Here is a 13,470-nt window from a genome sequence, read left to right as displayed (position 1 = left end):
TGTTCTAGGATTTCAACTTGGACCTTCTAGCACCTTGTTTGGCCTTGGGTTTGCAAAGAATCTGTGCAGACCAGGCCAGCGTGCTCTTTGAAACTGCTCGGAAAGTTACGATGGATCGCGTGGCATTCCATGTCCAGCATCTTCCCAGCAACCATCAAGTTTTCCAAAGCCAGTGTCCTTTACCTAATTCTTCCTATTGGAACAAGCTTGGTGAGCCTTACGGTAAGAGGTCTACTGGAACAAATATCAGCAACAAAAAGCTAGACAGAAAAATAGGTAAAGGCACAAAAAGAAATAAACTTACATTCTTGACCGTTGGACATCCTGAAGCACTTTTATTGTCCATTTCAACTGTAGTTTCAGTTGTGTCATGGTAAAACAGATTTCTGGCCACCAGAATTCCAGTGAGCAAGGAATTATCTATGCACAAAAATTGGGTCAATATTCTCTGAAGCTCAGAAGAATGAGAAGTTCCCAATTTAAAATTTCTGCAATTGATCAGGGAGAGGGTGAGGATCTTCCCTCTTGTTTAAATGGTCTTGAACCGGGAGTCATACCCTTGAAATAAGGGATTTGCCAATTGAAATGAAGAGGAATTTCTGCTGATGGTTGTGAACCTTTGGAATTGTCTGCCCCAGAAAGATGTGGCTACAGACCTTTTTTAGTATATTCAGAGCAATAAAGATATTGAGGGCAACAGGTGGAGGGTAAAGCAGGAGTGGGAGAATCATACAGTAGACTAGGAGATGAGTGGAATAATAAGGAGCGTGTCAATATTCTTTTTGTTCTTGGATTCTACTATCTTTCTGGAAGATTTTTTACAGATGGGATATCAATCATTTAGTTGTACATTTATTAAATTTGTTTTGTTTTGCAGGAGATGTGCTGTTCTATCATTCCGTTATTAGTCTGTGCAATGCATTGGCCCAGTACCTTCTGTCTCTTCCCAAGCTGCTTCCCTCTCTCCAGATTCCTGCTGACAATGAGGCTGAGATTGCCAGTTTCGTGGTATTGTCATTGGAGGTATGAATAAAGTTGCTGCCTTTTGCTTCCATCAAATATTGAGTTCATTTCTCTTGTGTGTAAAATTAGTCCCTTGGTTGCTTTTAGCATGCGTTATCATTCTATAATTTAAAAAGTATTCTCTTTCATTCTCCTTTATCAGGGCACATGCCTTTGTGTCACCTTCCATCACCTCTATTCAGCTTCACCCTCTGTTACTCATCTTTCTCCATCTGACTCCCCTTTTCTCTTGTTCCATCTCTACTTCCCCTTCTGTCTGTCACCCTTCACCCTGCTTGGTTGACCAATCCATGCCCCTATTATTGTTGGTTATTGCACATTTTGTTTTGATGAAGGGTTTGTGCTGAGGACATTTTCTTTCATTTTAGAAGCTTGGAATAGGAGCATTTTTTAAAATAAAATCTGGATTAATAGCTTGGAGTGGTGAATGTAATCCTAAATTGGAATGGTTAAAATATTAGGAGTTTCGGAACATGGAAGTTCATATTACGCAGTATGTTGCCGGAATCAAATGCTGAACAAGGCTGATGATGGGTGGGAGGGGAGAGGATGCTCAGTAGCATCTGGAGAGAATCATTCTCGTGATTCAGCCTGATCTACAAAATTACAAGTAAGGAGCGCAGCTGGGGTTATAATAGTCAATAGGAGCTGGAGTAGGCCCTTCAGCCCGTCGAGCCAGCACCGCCATTTTACAGATCATGGCTGATCACTACCATCAGTACCCCTTTCCAGCCTTATCCCCATAACCCTTAACTCCTTTGCCCACTAGAGTCTTATCTAACTCTCTTTTGAACATAATCAGCGAATCTGCCTCTACCACCCTCTGTGGCAGAGCATTCCACAGATTCACACTTCTCTGGGTCAAAAAATGTTTTCTCATCTCCGTCCTAAAGGGCCTACCCTGTATTCTTAAACTATGCCCTCTAGTCCTCGTCTCCCCCATCATTGGGAACAAGTAATCAGACTTCACCCTGTCTATCCCCCTGATGATTTTGTATACCTCAATCATGTCCCCCCTCATCCTTCTAAACTCCATCGGATACAAGTCCAGTTTTTCTAGCCTTTCAGCATATGTCAACCCCGCCATCCCTGGAACTAACCTTGTAAATCTGCGCTGCACACCCTCTATAGCTTGTATGTCCTTCCTCAAAATTGGAGACCAGAACTGGACCCAATACTCCAGCTGGGGTCTCACCAGGGCCCTGCACAACTGCAGAAGGGCGTCTCTGTTCCTATACTCCAATCCCCTCTTTATGAAAGCCAACATGCCATTTGCCTTCTTCACAGCTTTCTGAACCTGCATGCTAGTCTTCAGTGACCGGTGAACAAGTACTCCCAGATCCATTAGCTCCTCCCCATTCCCTAGCTTGTCTCCATTTAAATTGGATGATGGGATGAGGTTGGTTTGCGGCTCGAAAGGATGTGGTAGCATTGTGTCATTGAATTGTACAGGATGTAAACGGGCCCTTTGCTCACCAAGTTCAAGCCAACCTTCCACTCCATCTGCACTCATCCCAATTGCCTTGAAAGATGTTCATATCTTTCCATGCCCTTGTTTATTTAAGTGCTTGTCTTAAAGTCTCATAAATGCCGTGATGGTATCTGACGCCTGTAAGGGGTTCGTAACATTCTCCCCTTAACTGCGTGGGTTTTCCCCAGGTGCTCTGGTTCCCTCTCACCCTTCAAAACGTACAGGGTTGTAGGTTAATTTGGGTGTAATTTGGCACCACAAGTTTAAATGGCCAGAATCAGCTTCTACCATGCTGTAAAGAAAATTTTAAAAACCTCCACTTCTTATGGCACGAAGTTCCAGATATCAACCAATGTGTGTGTGGAGAAACCTTTCCCCTCAAATCCCCTTGAAAATTCAAAGACACAAGAGGTTACAGATGCTGGCATCTGGAGTTAAAAAAACAAACTGCTGGAAATTCTCAAAGGGTAGAGCAGCATCTGTGGGGATGGAGTATGGCAAATCATGGTTGATATTTTAGATTGAGATGTGGAGGGGGAAAATAGATGATATAATGAGGGGGAGGGGTGAGCTTGTGGTAAGTTGGTGATTGGTGGACTGAGGAGTGGTCCAGGATGATTGGAGGAAGGAGCTGAGAGGTAAAAGAGGCAGGTGGGTGATTAGTGGAAGCAGATACCCCAAAAAAAGACCTCCTCTGCATCAGCAAGTCAAAGACCAGGGAAGGCAACTGGTTTGCAGAGCTCCTCCCCACGTCTGTAGTTGTAATTCCAAGATCCCAGTTGCATATCATTTTCGCTCCACTTCCCATTCCCACGCTGACGGGTCCTTCTTCAGCTTTCTCTTCTGTTGGGGTGCAGACCGACGCAAACTAGAGGATCAGCACCTCGTATTTTGCCTGGGTAACCTGCAATTTGATGGTAAGAACATTGAATTTTCCAATTTCAGGGAACCCTTACCTCCTCTGTTCCCATGTTTTCTCCCCTGCCCCCTTTACCCTTGCTTTCCTTTTCTCTCCCATATATGCTCCCTTTCACAAAACCCCTCTAACTCCCCACTAGTTATTTTCATCCCTCTCCCCTTCCGCCTTCTGGTTCCATCCACCAAAGCCCTTCCTATCTGATTCCATGTGATGGTTCTGTTACGAGTCCAGAGGACCCCAAAACCCAGCAGCAATAGGTATGCACCACGACAAAGGGTAACTTAAACAAAAGTTGCTTTTAATTATCTTCGAACATGAAAATAGAATCAAACTTTAACTTATCTCTATTGACTCACTTAACCCCCTTCTAATGTTAAGCGCACGTGTGTGTAAGTTCAGAAAAGTTCTTGGGTTCACCTTCCAATCTCACTGGTTGCAGGCAATTCTTGTACTGTGCGCAGAAGTTAACATTAATCAAGTTCACCAGGCTTTGGTGCTTAACAGGTAAATGGTTACCACTCAGAAGGGTTCTTGTTGGAATTCAGAGAGGGAGTTTTTCTTGTTCCAGAACATCCACAGAGTTCCTTTCTGTTTCTCCTTTTCCAAGGGAAACACCGGACAGCCAGTCCTCTCCTTTGACCAGGCAGTCTTCCACAGCTTGCCACCTTGTCCCTCTGGAACTGATGCCTGTGTCTCTCCTCTCTCTCTCTCTCTCTCCAACTCTGAGAGCAGACTCTGTTTTTTCTGCTCTCTGCCTGGAAAGATCACACGACCTTCCAGGCAGTAAGTTCTGTTTTCCAACAAAGCTGTTGTTACATTTGTTGCCTTTTACAAATAACAATCCATAATGAGTCAGAGCTCTCTTGCAAAAGCTCCTGCAAAAATTCTCTTTTAAAGTGTTTGTGTGTGACCTGCTCTAACAAACCTTTCCCAATTTATCTCCCAAACACCTCTATATACTCTGTCACAGTTCCCATTATCACCTTCCTTTTATCAGATTATCATATTTGTTACCTTTGTGGCCCATCTTGTCTCATTTTCCCCCCCCACCCCAGCACCCATCTCTACCTTCACCCTTTCCTCCCCTTTCCCAGTCCCACCTGCTTCTATTTGTGTCACTCATCTGCCTTTGTCTCTCACCCCCATGGCTCTCTCACCACTGCTACGTCTAACTCTCACCTACCACCTCACCTGTGACCAATGAAGATGCAGAAATCGCCAATCAGGGCCCCAGCTATCTTTTCCCTTGATTCCTGGAGAATCATGGGCTTGATGTCATCTGATCCTATGGTCCCATGCTAACAAACACCTCCCTCCATAATACAGTAAGACCCCTGGTATCAGGCACCTTTGGGGATTGGTAGATGCCAGATAATTGTATTTTCTGGTTGCTTGAGATTACGTGCTACGTGAATGGCGAACTAACGGTGAGGCGTGCCAATTTTAAACTTTCGTGCTTTTTACCTTTTTTTCCCGCAATTGTTTTGCTAGTTGCTTGAATTCTGGGTAACGGGTTTTTACTGTACTGACCTGCTGACCATAAGACATCGGAGCAGAAATAGACTATTCGTCCCATCTAATCTACCTCGCCATTCAATCACGAGCTGATTCATTTTCCCACACAGTCCCACTGCCTTCTCCCCATCCATCACCTTTGATGCCCCGGGTGAAGTTCTTGGCTCTCACCCACACATGAAAGTGATTCTGTATTGCGAGTTCTCATTTTGTGACTGCATCTGGTAAATTTCAAGTTTGAGTCTGTTCAAGCCCAAGTTCATGTCGCGGGTTCCCCGATGCCATGAGAGAGGGATTAATTCTAGAGTTATTGCCAATCTCCTATTGGTGACCAGATTTATTAGGAGCACTTATCTGGTGCCAGTGTCCTTAGAGAAGGAAATCTGCTGTCCTTGCAAGGTCTGGATGCTGAGTTCCCATTTCGAAGGCCTAATTAGCAATGTAACCTGCAGTGTTGAAGCAATCGCCAGAATGGAATAGTCTGTTCTTCTCTGTGCAACCCGGTACCAATTGGAGCAATAGTCTTTAACACTGATTTTGTGGGTTGTGCTCACAGGCACTTTGTTGGCACTTGCTACATGATCATGTTCCTCGAAGTTTGGATCTACAAGCTGCGCTGGATTGTTGCTGTTTGGTGCTACAACAGCCCACCATTTGGAACTTGCTGGCATCTGCCGCCTACGTAACTCAAGCCTGCTCCGTTATCAATTGCATTCAGTTCATCATCGAAGCAAGTAAGAGGTTTATTATTTTGTGAGAACCAGAGTTTTTTTTTTGTTTTTTTTTGTTATTGTTGTGAATAATCTGGTTTGTGAAATATGTTAGTGGGAATGGACTATTGTGCATTGGGGACTCATGAGGCACATTTAATTAAGACCATACAGAACTGATGCTAATCCAGAAAGCATTGTGCTGGAGTATTTTGTTTGATTTCTCTTGCTCCCATTTCATCCATCTCCTGGAGTTAAAAAGCTCAGGCTCTCTCTGGCTTTTGGAAACCAAAGTTAAACCAGACATTCTAACTGAATTGATACCCACTACAGTTAAATTTAAATTGAGGCATACAGCACAGTAACAGGCCCTTTTGGACTACGAGCCCGTGCCACCCAATTGACCTACAACCTCAATACATTGCAAGGGCTGGGAGGAAACCAGAGCAGCCGGAGAAAATGCATGCAGACATGGGAAAAACATGCAGACTCCTTACAGACAACGCAGGATTTGAACCCTGGACACTGGCACTCTAACTGCTATGGACAAGGTGAAGTCCCTCTTGAAGATGTGAAGCAGCATTGCTTTACAGAAATACTTTCCAGTACCTTGGTGGAAGAGGCTCATTCCATCTTCTGTCCTATAAACACTACTACAATGCCTGCTGTTACAGTTTCTATTTTCACACCAGTTGCCCCGTGACTCCACTATGAAATTGCCAGATGTCTGCATGAAGGAGAGCCTGTGATCTCCAGGATCTGGATAGACAGTATTCCAGACACATAATCCAATGGTTGAATGCACCCTGCAGGTATCCAGGCACTAAAGCATTGGTTTCAGTCTGATATACTGCTGAACATTTCCTGTCAAGTTTTCAAAAAGTTGAGAAAAATGTTAAAATTGTTATTATCTTTCCTGCTATGTAATGGAGTACTCTTTTATTAGAAAAAAAACCATCCTTTGGTCCTATTTTACAGGGCTGAGAGCAAGGCAGTTGTTATTTAGCTGGAATATTTAGACTATTCTGTTCAATATCCTCAGCAGATGCTTTGATTTACTTGTATTTCTCACCCTCCCCATTGTTCCCCTTTCTCGTATGATCCTCTCATATTGTTTGGCGCTTTTTGTCTCAACTCCTGCATTTATCACATGGCACCAGAATATGGACAAAAGGTTTTTTTGATTAATGATTTTCTTGTGTACATAACCTTTAGTTTTTACCTTCCCTGTTGAGTAAAATGATTTACTGTACATTTATCCTCCTAAACCTGTATGTACCTCTGTTTAAATCATCTCTCAACCTCTTCTGGAATAAAGGCATCCAAAATGGTTCTTTTATTCCACTGTTGCCAACAAGCATGTTCCTTTGGATTTCTGTATGTTCCAGTGCTGCTATATTTATAATCTGATGACCAGAACAGTGGTCATGGCTCTGGGCAATTTTGCTTTTCAGTTCTGTGTTCAGGTAATGGGCACCTGTGCTTGGCCTTTATTAATGCAAGTTATTCCTAAATGTGCATCTGAGACTCAACTGCGTTATATTCTTATTTTCAATTTGTTTTGGCAAAATGCAGCATTTCACAAATTGAAATTAACTTGTCAATGGCCTATGCAATATGGAAGTTTATTAACATCTTCTAGAAACATAGAAGATAGGAGCAGGAGTAGGTCATTCGGCCCTTCGAGCCTGCTCCGCCATTCAATGAGATCATGGCTGATCTTAAAGTTCAGTGCCCCGTCCCCGCCTTCTCTCTGTAACCCCTAATTCCCTTATACTGAAGAAATAGATCTAATTTCCTCTTAAATATATTCAATGAACCTACCTCTACTGCTCTCTGTGGCAATGAATTCCACAGATTCACCACCCTCTGGATAATGAAATTCCTCCTCATCTCGGTTCTAAATGGTTTGCCTATTATCCTCGAACCATGGCCCCGGGTTCTGGACTCCCCCACTATTGGAAACATCCCTTCCACATCCATTCTGTCCAGTCCTGCCAGAATTTTATATGTCTCTATGAGATCCCCTCTCAATCCTCCAAACTCTAGCGAGTACAATGCCAAATGGCACAATCTTTCCTCCTAAGTTATTCCTGCCATTCCAGGTATCAGCCTGGTGAATCGCCTCTGCACTCCCTCCATTGCAAGAACATCCTTCCTTAGATAAGGCGACCAAAACTGCACACAATACTCCAGGTGGGGTCTCACCAAGGCCCTGTACAGCTGCAGTAAGGTATCCTTGTTCCTAGACTCAAACCCTCTTGATAGGAAGGCCAACATACCATTTGCCTTTTTAACCGCCTGCTATACCTGCATGCTTGCCTTCAGAGACTGATGTACAAGTACCCCTAGGTCTCTCTGCACTTCCCCATCTCCCAATCTATTGCCATTCAAATAGTAATCTGCCCTCCGGTTTGTATTACCAAAGTGGATAACCTCACATTTATCCACATTGTAGTGCATTTGCCATGTATCTGCCCAGTCCCTCAATTTATCCAAATCACACTGGAGCTTCCTGACCCCCTCTTCCGTGCACACAACCCCTCCTAGCTTAGTGTCATCTGCAAATTTGGAGATGTTACATCCAATCCCCTCATCCAGATCATTAATGTAAATTGTGAACAGATGGGGTCCCAGTACAGATCCCTGTGGCACCCCACTGGTCACCGCCTGCCACTCAGAAAATGAGCCGTTTATCCCAATTCTCTGTCTTCTATCTGCCAGCCATTTCTCAATCCACATCAATACCTTGCCCCTAATCCCATGAGGCTTGATTTTGCATGCCAGTCGTTTATGTGGGACCTTATCGAAGGCCTTTTGGAAATCCAGGTACACCACATCCACTGGCTCTCCCTCATCTATTTTACCTGTCACCATCTCAAAGAATTCCAATAGATTTGTCAAGCACGGTTTACCTTTTGTAAATCCATGTTGACTCTGTCCGATCCCTTCTCTGCTAGTCATATGCTCTGCTATTACATCCTTAATAATGGATTCCATCATTTTGCCCACTACTGATGTAAGGCTCACCAGCCTATAATTCCCCGCATTTTCTCTACCCCCCTTTTTAAATAGTGGGGTTACCCTCCAATCCATGGGTACTGACCCTGAGTCTATCGAGTTCTGGAAAATAATTCTTAAAGCATCTGCTATTTGAATGTCCACTTCCTTAAGTACCCTTGGATGTAGATTATCAGGACCTTGGGATTTATCTGCCTTCAATCCCTTCAATTTCCCCAAGACCATGTCCTTAGAGATACTGATTTCTTTCAGTTCCTCCCTTGCATTAGTCTCTATGTTTCCCAACATCCTTGGGAGGTTATTTGTATCCTCTCTTGTGAAAACAGAACTAAAGTAAGAATTTAATTGGTCTGCCATTTCCTTATTCCCCATTATATATTCCCCTGATTCTGACTGCAAGGGACCTACTCTGGATTTCACCAATCTTTTCTTCTTGACATATTTATAAAAGCTTTTGCAGTCGGTTTTTATATTTGCCGCAAACTTACTTTCGTAATTTATTTTTGCCCTCTTGATTAATCCCTTTGTCCTCCTTTGCTGCATCTTGAACTGCTTCCAGTCTTCGGATTTGGTACTTTTTTTGGCCATTTGATATGCTCTCTCTTTGGACCTAATGGTATCTCTAATTTCCCTTGTTATCCACGGTTGAGTCACCTTTTATGGTTTATTTTTATGCCAAAACGGTATAAACGATTTCTGCAATTCTTCCATTAGATCTTTGAATGCTTTCCATTGTCTATCCACCGTCAACCCCCCCCATAAACACCACCCAATCAATCTTACTCAACTCCCGTCTCATACCATCATAATTCCCTTTATTTAAATTCAGGACTTTAGTCTCGGTTTTAATTTCTTCACTCTCCATGTCGAGTGAGAATTCAATCATATTGTGATCGCTCCTACCCAAAGGGCCTCGTGCAACAAGATTGCTGATTAGCCCCCTTTCATTACATAATACCCAATCTAAAATGGCCTGCTCCCAAGTTGGTTCCTTGACATATTGGTCTAGATAACCGTCCCGTAAACATTCAAGGAATTCCTCCTCCTCAGTATTTTTATTAATTTGGCTAGTCCAATCTATATGTAAAGTAATGTCTCCCATGATGACGGCTGTTCCCTTATTGCACGCTTTTCTAATTTCTCTTTTTATGCCTTCCCTCACCTCTACATTACTATTTGGAAGCCTATATAGCACCCCCACTAACCTTTTCCGCCCCTTGCTCTTCCTCAGTTCTACCCATATAGATTCCACATCTTCCGAGTTAATATCCTTCCTGTCAAATGTGTCGGTCCCTTCTCTCACCATCAAAGCTACCCCACCCCCTTTTCTTTCTTGCCGATCCCTCCTAAATATTGTATACTCTGGGATGTTAAGTTCCCAGGCTTGCCCACCGTGCAGCCATGTTTCTGTAATCCCAATCAAATCGTATTTGTTTGTCTCAATTTCCACAGCCAATTCATCTACCTTGTTCCGAATGCTTCTTGCATTAAGATATAAGTCTTCAGATTTGCTTTTTTCACCCTCCTTGCTCTTTCTGATTTTTTACTTTCGCTGTCTAACCTAAATTTTCCTATTTTATCTTTCCTGTCCTTTGCCCTATCATACAGGTTCCCATCCCCCTGCCAAATTGGTTTAAACCGCATCTGACAGCTGCACCAAACCTACCTGCCAATATATTGACCCCTTTTGGGTTTAGGTGTAACCCATCCTTCTTGTAAAGGTCATGCCTTCCCCAAAAGAGATCCCAATGGTCCAAGAAGCCAAAACCCTGTCCTTTTCACCAGCCCCTCAGCCACACATTCATTTTGTTTGGTTGGAGATCCCCACGAATGTGTCACAAGTCACACAGGGTCCCCAAGTATATTAATGTTGACAGTGAGACCTCCCATCTCCCTGAAAATCACAAATACACCTCACCACACAATATTGAGTATTTCTAAGGTGTTTCTCGTTTGTTGTTTACAAGGTAAATTAGATAATCCTTGATTTCTTCAGACACCTAATATTAGATCTCAAATCTCAGTTCTGAAGAATGTAAAAATATCATGAGTGGCCGGTGCTCTTTCTCATGTCTCCTCTGCTGTGATGAATTAAATCTCTTTCAGTGGCAGTTGAACCTGGAGAGCATCATCTTCTACATGAGGAGCGAAGGAAGTCAAACACTGACAGGGCTGCAGCTGAACATGAAGACAATGCAAATGTGTCTGGAAGTGAGTGAATGTTAAATCTCACCTTCCTATTTAGAGATACACGTGACTTTTAGTTGTCAAAGTAGACTCTCAGGATTTGAATGTGGGAGTTAAGTTTAGTCCTTGAGATATTGATTTCCATCTCTCGAAGTAAGAGAGGACATTCAGCCCATTTGTTTTTGCCAGATGGTTTCATGTTGTCTTCCACTTTGTCTTGTATTTAATTTCCTGGAATGCAGCGGCTGTGTTTAAAAAAAAAGCATCTGCTCAACCTCTACCCACCCTGTCCTAATACCGACCATCTCCCCTCTGCACCTGGCCTCATCAGAGCAAGTAGATGATATATACAACCCTGAGGTACTTTTTTTCTGTGGTGGGTCGGGCAGATTTTCTACTTACTGAATAGTGCAAAAAAAATTACTCAAGAAAAGAGAGAGAAATAAACAAAGAAAGAAGTGCAAACAAACTGCAAAACCGAAATAAATATTCGATAGCAAACGTGTGTGAAGTGAAAATCCTAAAATGAGTCTCTGATTGAATTTGCTGTTGAGGAGTTAATGGGGGAGGGGTAACAACTGTTCCAGAACCTGGTGGTGCGAGTCTTGTAGCACCTGGACCTCTTTCCTGATGGCAGCACGAAGAACAGAACGTGTTCTGGGTTGTGTGGGTCCTTGACAATTGCTGCACCTTTTCTCCAGCAGATTACAGGTATTTGATGTTCTAGATTCCAGTCTCCTGTGTCTTCCAGCCAAGTAGTTTGAAATGTTGTCGAAGTTTGACAAGTCAACCCAAGCATGCCTGGCTGCCTCTCACCTGTGTTTTCTTAAGATTTTGGTCAGCAGTTGAATCATCGTGTCCTGTGATTATTGCTGATATTAAGAAGGACCAACACTTATGTTCTCTTCCATTTTAGGATCCAGGTGCATTACAAAGGCCTGCAGTGTGATGACAGAGATGGTGGAGTCTCTCCAGACGTTGTTGTCCTTTGGACATGCCTGCAACAATCGAATCCCAGCATTTCTGAACCCAACTCTACGGAATATTGGTATTAGTCTGGCCAGGCTGCCTCTGGTCAACAGTTACACTCGTGCTCCTCCTTTGGTGAGTGTGTGGAAGTCAGTTGTTCTCCTTGAGTTTGACATAAAAATTGTCCTTGGTCCGATTCACCTGAAACATCTATCATTATTTAAAAATAACTGAAAAGGAATTGCAAGCCATCAGATGAACATGCTTCATTAAGGAGCTATATTCTACCAAAACAATGCAACTGTCATTTAATATTAAAAAAAATTGCTGTAGTCCCACAGTTCCTGAAGATGAAATTCATATTTTCTTGAAACTTCATCACAAATTTCTTCCTGCACTCCATTATAAACTTACTGCATTTAATTTTCAATCAAAGACCACTGAAAAAATGTACAGGGGTTGAAGATTAATTGGGTGCAATTGGGCAGCATGGGCTGGAAGGGCCTGTTACGGTGGTGCATGTCTAAATTTAAACGTTCATTTTGATTGTCATGCCCTGTCCTTCCTTCATTTTTGCTCCAGGTAAATGCATTGTTTAATATCTGACAGCAGAGTTGGGGGAAGAGGAGGAGAAAAAGTCCAATCTGCAGAGAATCTGAAATAAATGCTGCAGGCCTGCCAATGTCGTCAAAGAGAAATATCGGTTTACGATTTGGGCGTGGCTTCTTCGTCAGAATGTGAAATTTGATGAAGATCTTGTGGTCAAAACACTAATCAATCTCATCTGGCAGTTTCTGCTTGTATTTTGGGATTTGGCCTTTTAATGCTGCAGCAATATGGAATCAATCTTCATTTTGATTACTTTTTCAAATTAAATGTTCTCAAGGCTTGTGCCATGATTCCTCTGAAGAACCAATCCAATTGCCCTTAAATTTGTTTAAAGACAATCAAGTGGATTAACCTGGAGCCCAAATTTTGATTTATTACTTCTATCCTGTTATAAATTTCCTATTCTTTGTTCACCTGCCCAATCTAACCATGGATGATATTGTTTCCACTGCTACTATCCTTTGAAATGAGTCCCACATTCTGGCAACTCTGCCAAATTCTGTGATGAATTTCTTCAGTTTCTTCATTCCACAGCCTTTGGAATCAGCCTGCTTTAAGTTTCGGACTACATTCTATTGTATTGTCTTGTAACCTGACTTTTGATGTTTAATTTTTTTTAATTTTCCTGAATTTTTTTTCCAGTTGTTTTTCCTCACCTCGAATGTAATATTGATATTTCCCTTCTGCCGTGTAATTTAGAGCCACATTAGATCCTGTCTGCTATTTTGGTTTTACCCTTTGTGTCTGTGCTTGGGATGTTCTGGTTTTCATTCCAATGGTTTGCTGATACCAATGGTGCTCTTCTGTCTGCCAGTTCAAGGCCCGTGACTGCTAAAGACTGCTAAACAAAATGGCCTGTCTGAAACAACTCGGCAGAAGGGTGCATATTTCATGGATCAAGAAGAAAATCTTCCCGATCCAGTTTAGCTGCCACAAGGACAACTGTAAAATTACATGTCACAGGAAAATGGGCTCTTAATGAGATCTTTTGGCATATCGGCATTGAGGATAAGAGTTGGGATGTTATGGTGAAGTGGTATAAGACG

At 42.6% G+C, this 13,470-nt stretch overlaps 1 protein-coding gene across 3 annotated transcripts in view; it reads left to right on the top strand.

Annotated features, from left to right (window-relative positions):
- The window catches only part of htt (huntingtin), a 306,184-nt gene that overhangs the window by 241,288 nt on the left and 51,426 nt on the right, over positions 1 to 13,470 (top strand). For all 3 annotated transcript variants that reach the window (XM_069941879.1, XM_069941874.1, XM_069941888.1), the window contains exons 47-51: positions 9 to 222; positions 878 to 1,023; positions 5,485 to 5,662; positions 10,766 to 10,870; positions 11,763 to 11,950. In XM_069941879.1, the coding sequence (XP_069797980.1) occupies positions 9 to 222; positions 878 to 1,023; positions 5,485 to 5,662; positions 10,766 to 10,870; positions 11,763 to 11,950 (831 nt within the window). The remainder of the gene's footprint in view (positions 1 to 8; positions 223 to 877; positions 1,024 to 5,484; positions 5,663 to 10,765; positions 10,871 to 11,762; positions 11,951 to 13,470) is intronic.

The sequence above is a fragment of the Narcine bancroftii genome, chromosome 1 (genome assembly GCF_036971445.1).
Source record: "Narcine bancroftii isolate sNarBan1 chromosome 1, sNarBan1.hap1, whole genome shotgun sequence".
Taxonomy (NCBI): domain Eukaryota; kingdom Metazoa; phylum Chordata; class Chondrichthyes; order Torpediniformes; family Narcinidae; genus Narcine; species Narcine bancroftii.
Note: the sequence above shows the minus strand (reverse complement) of the source record. Positions and strands in the feature narration are given on the sequence as shown.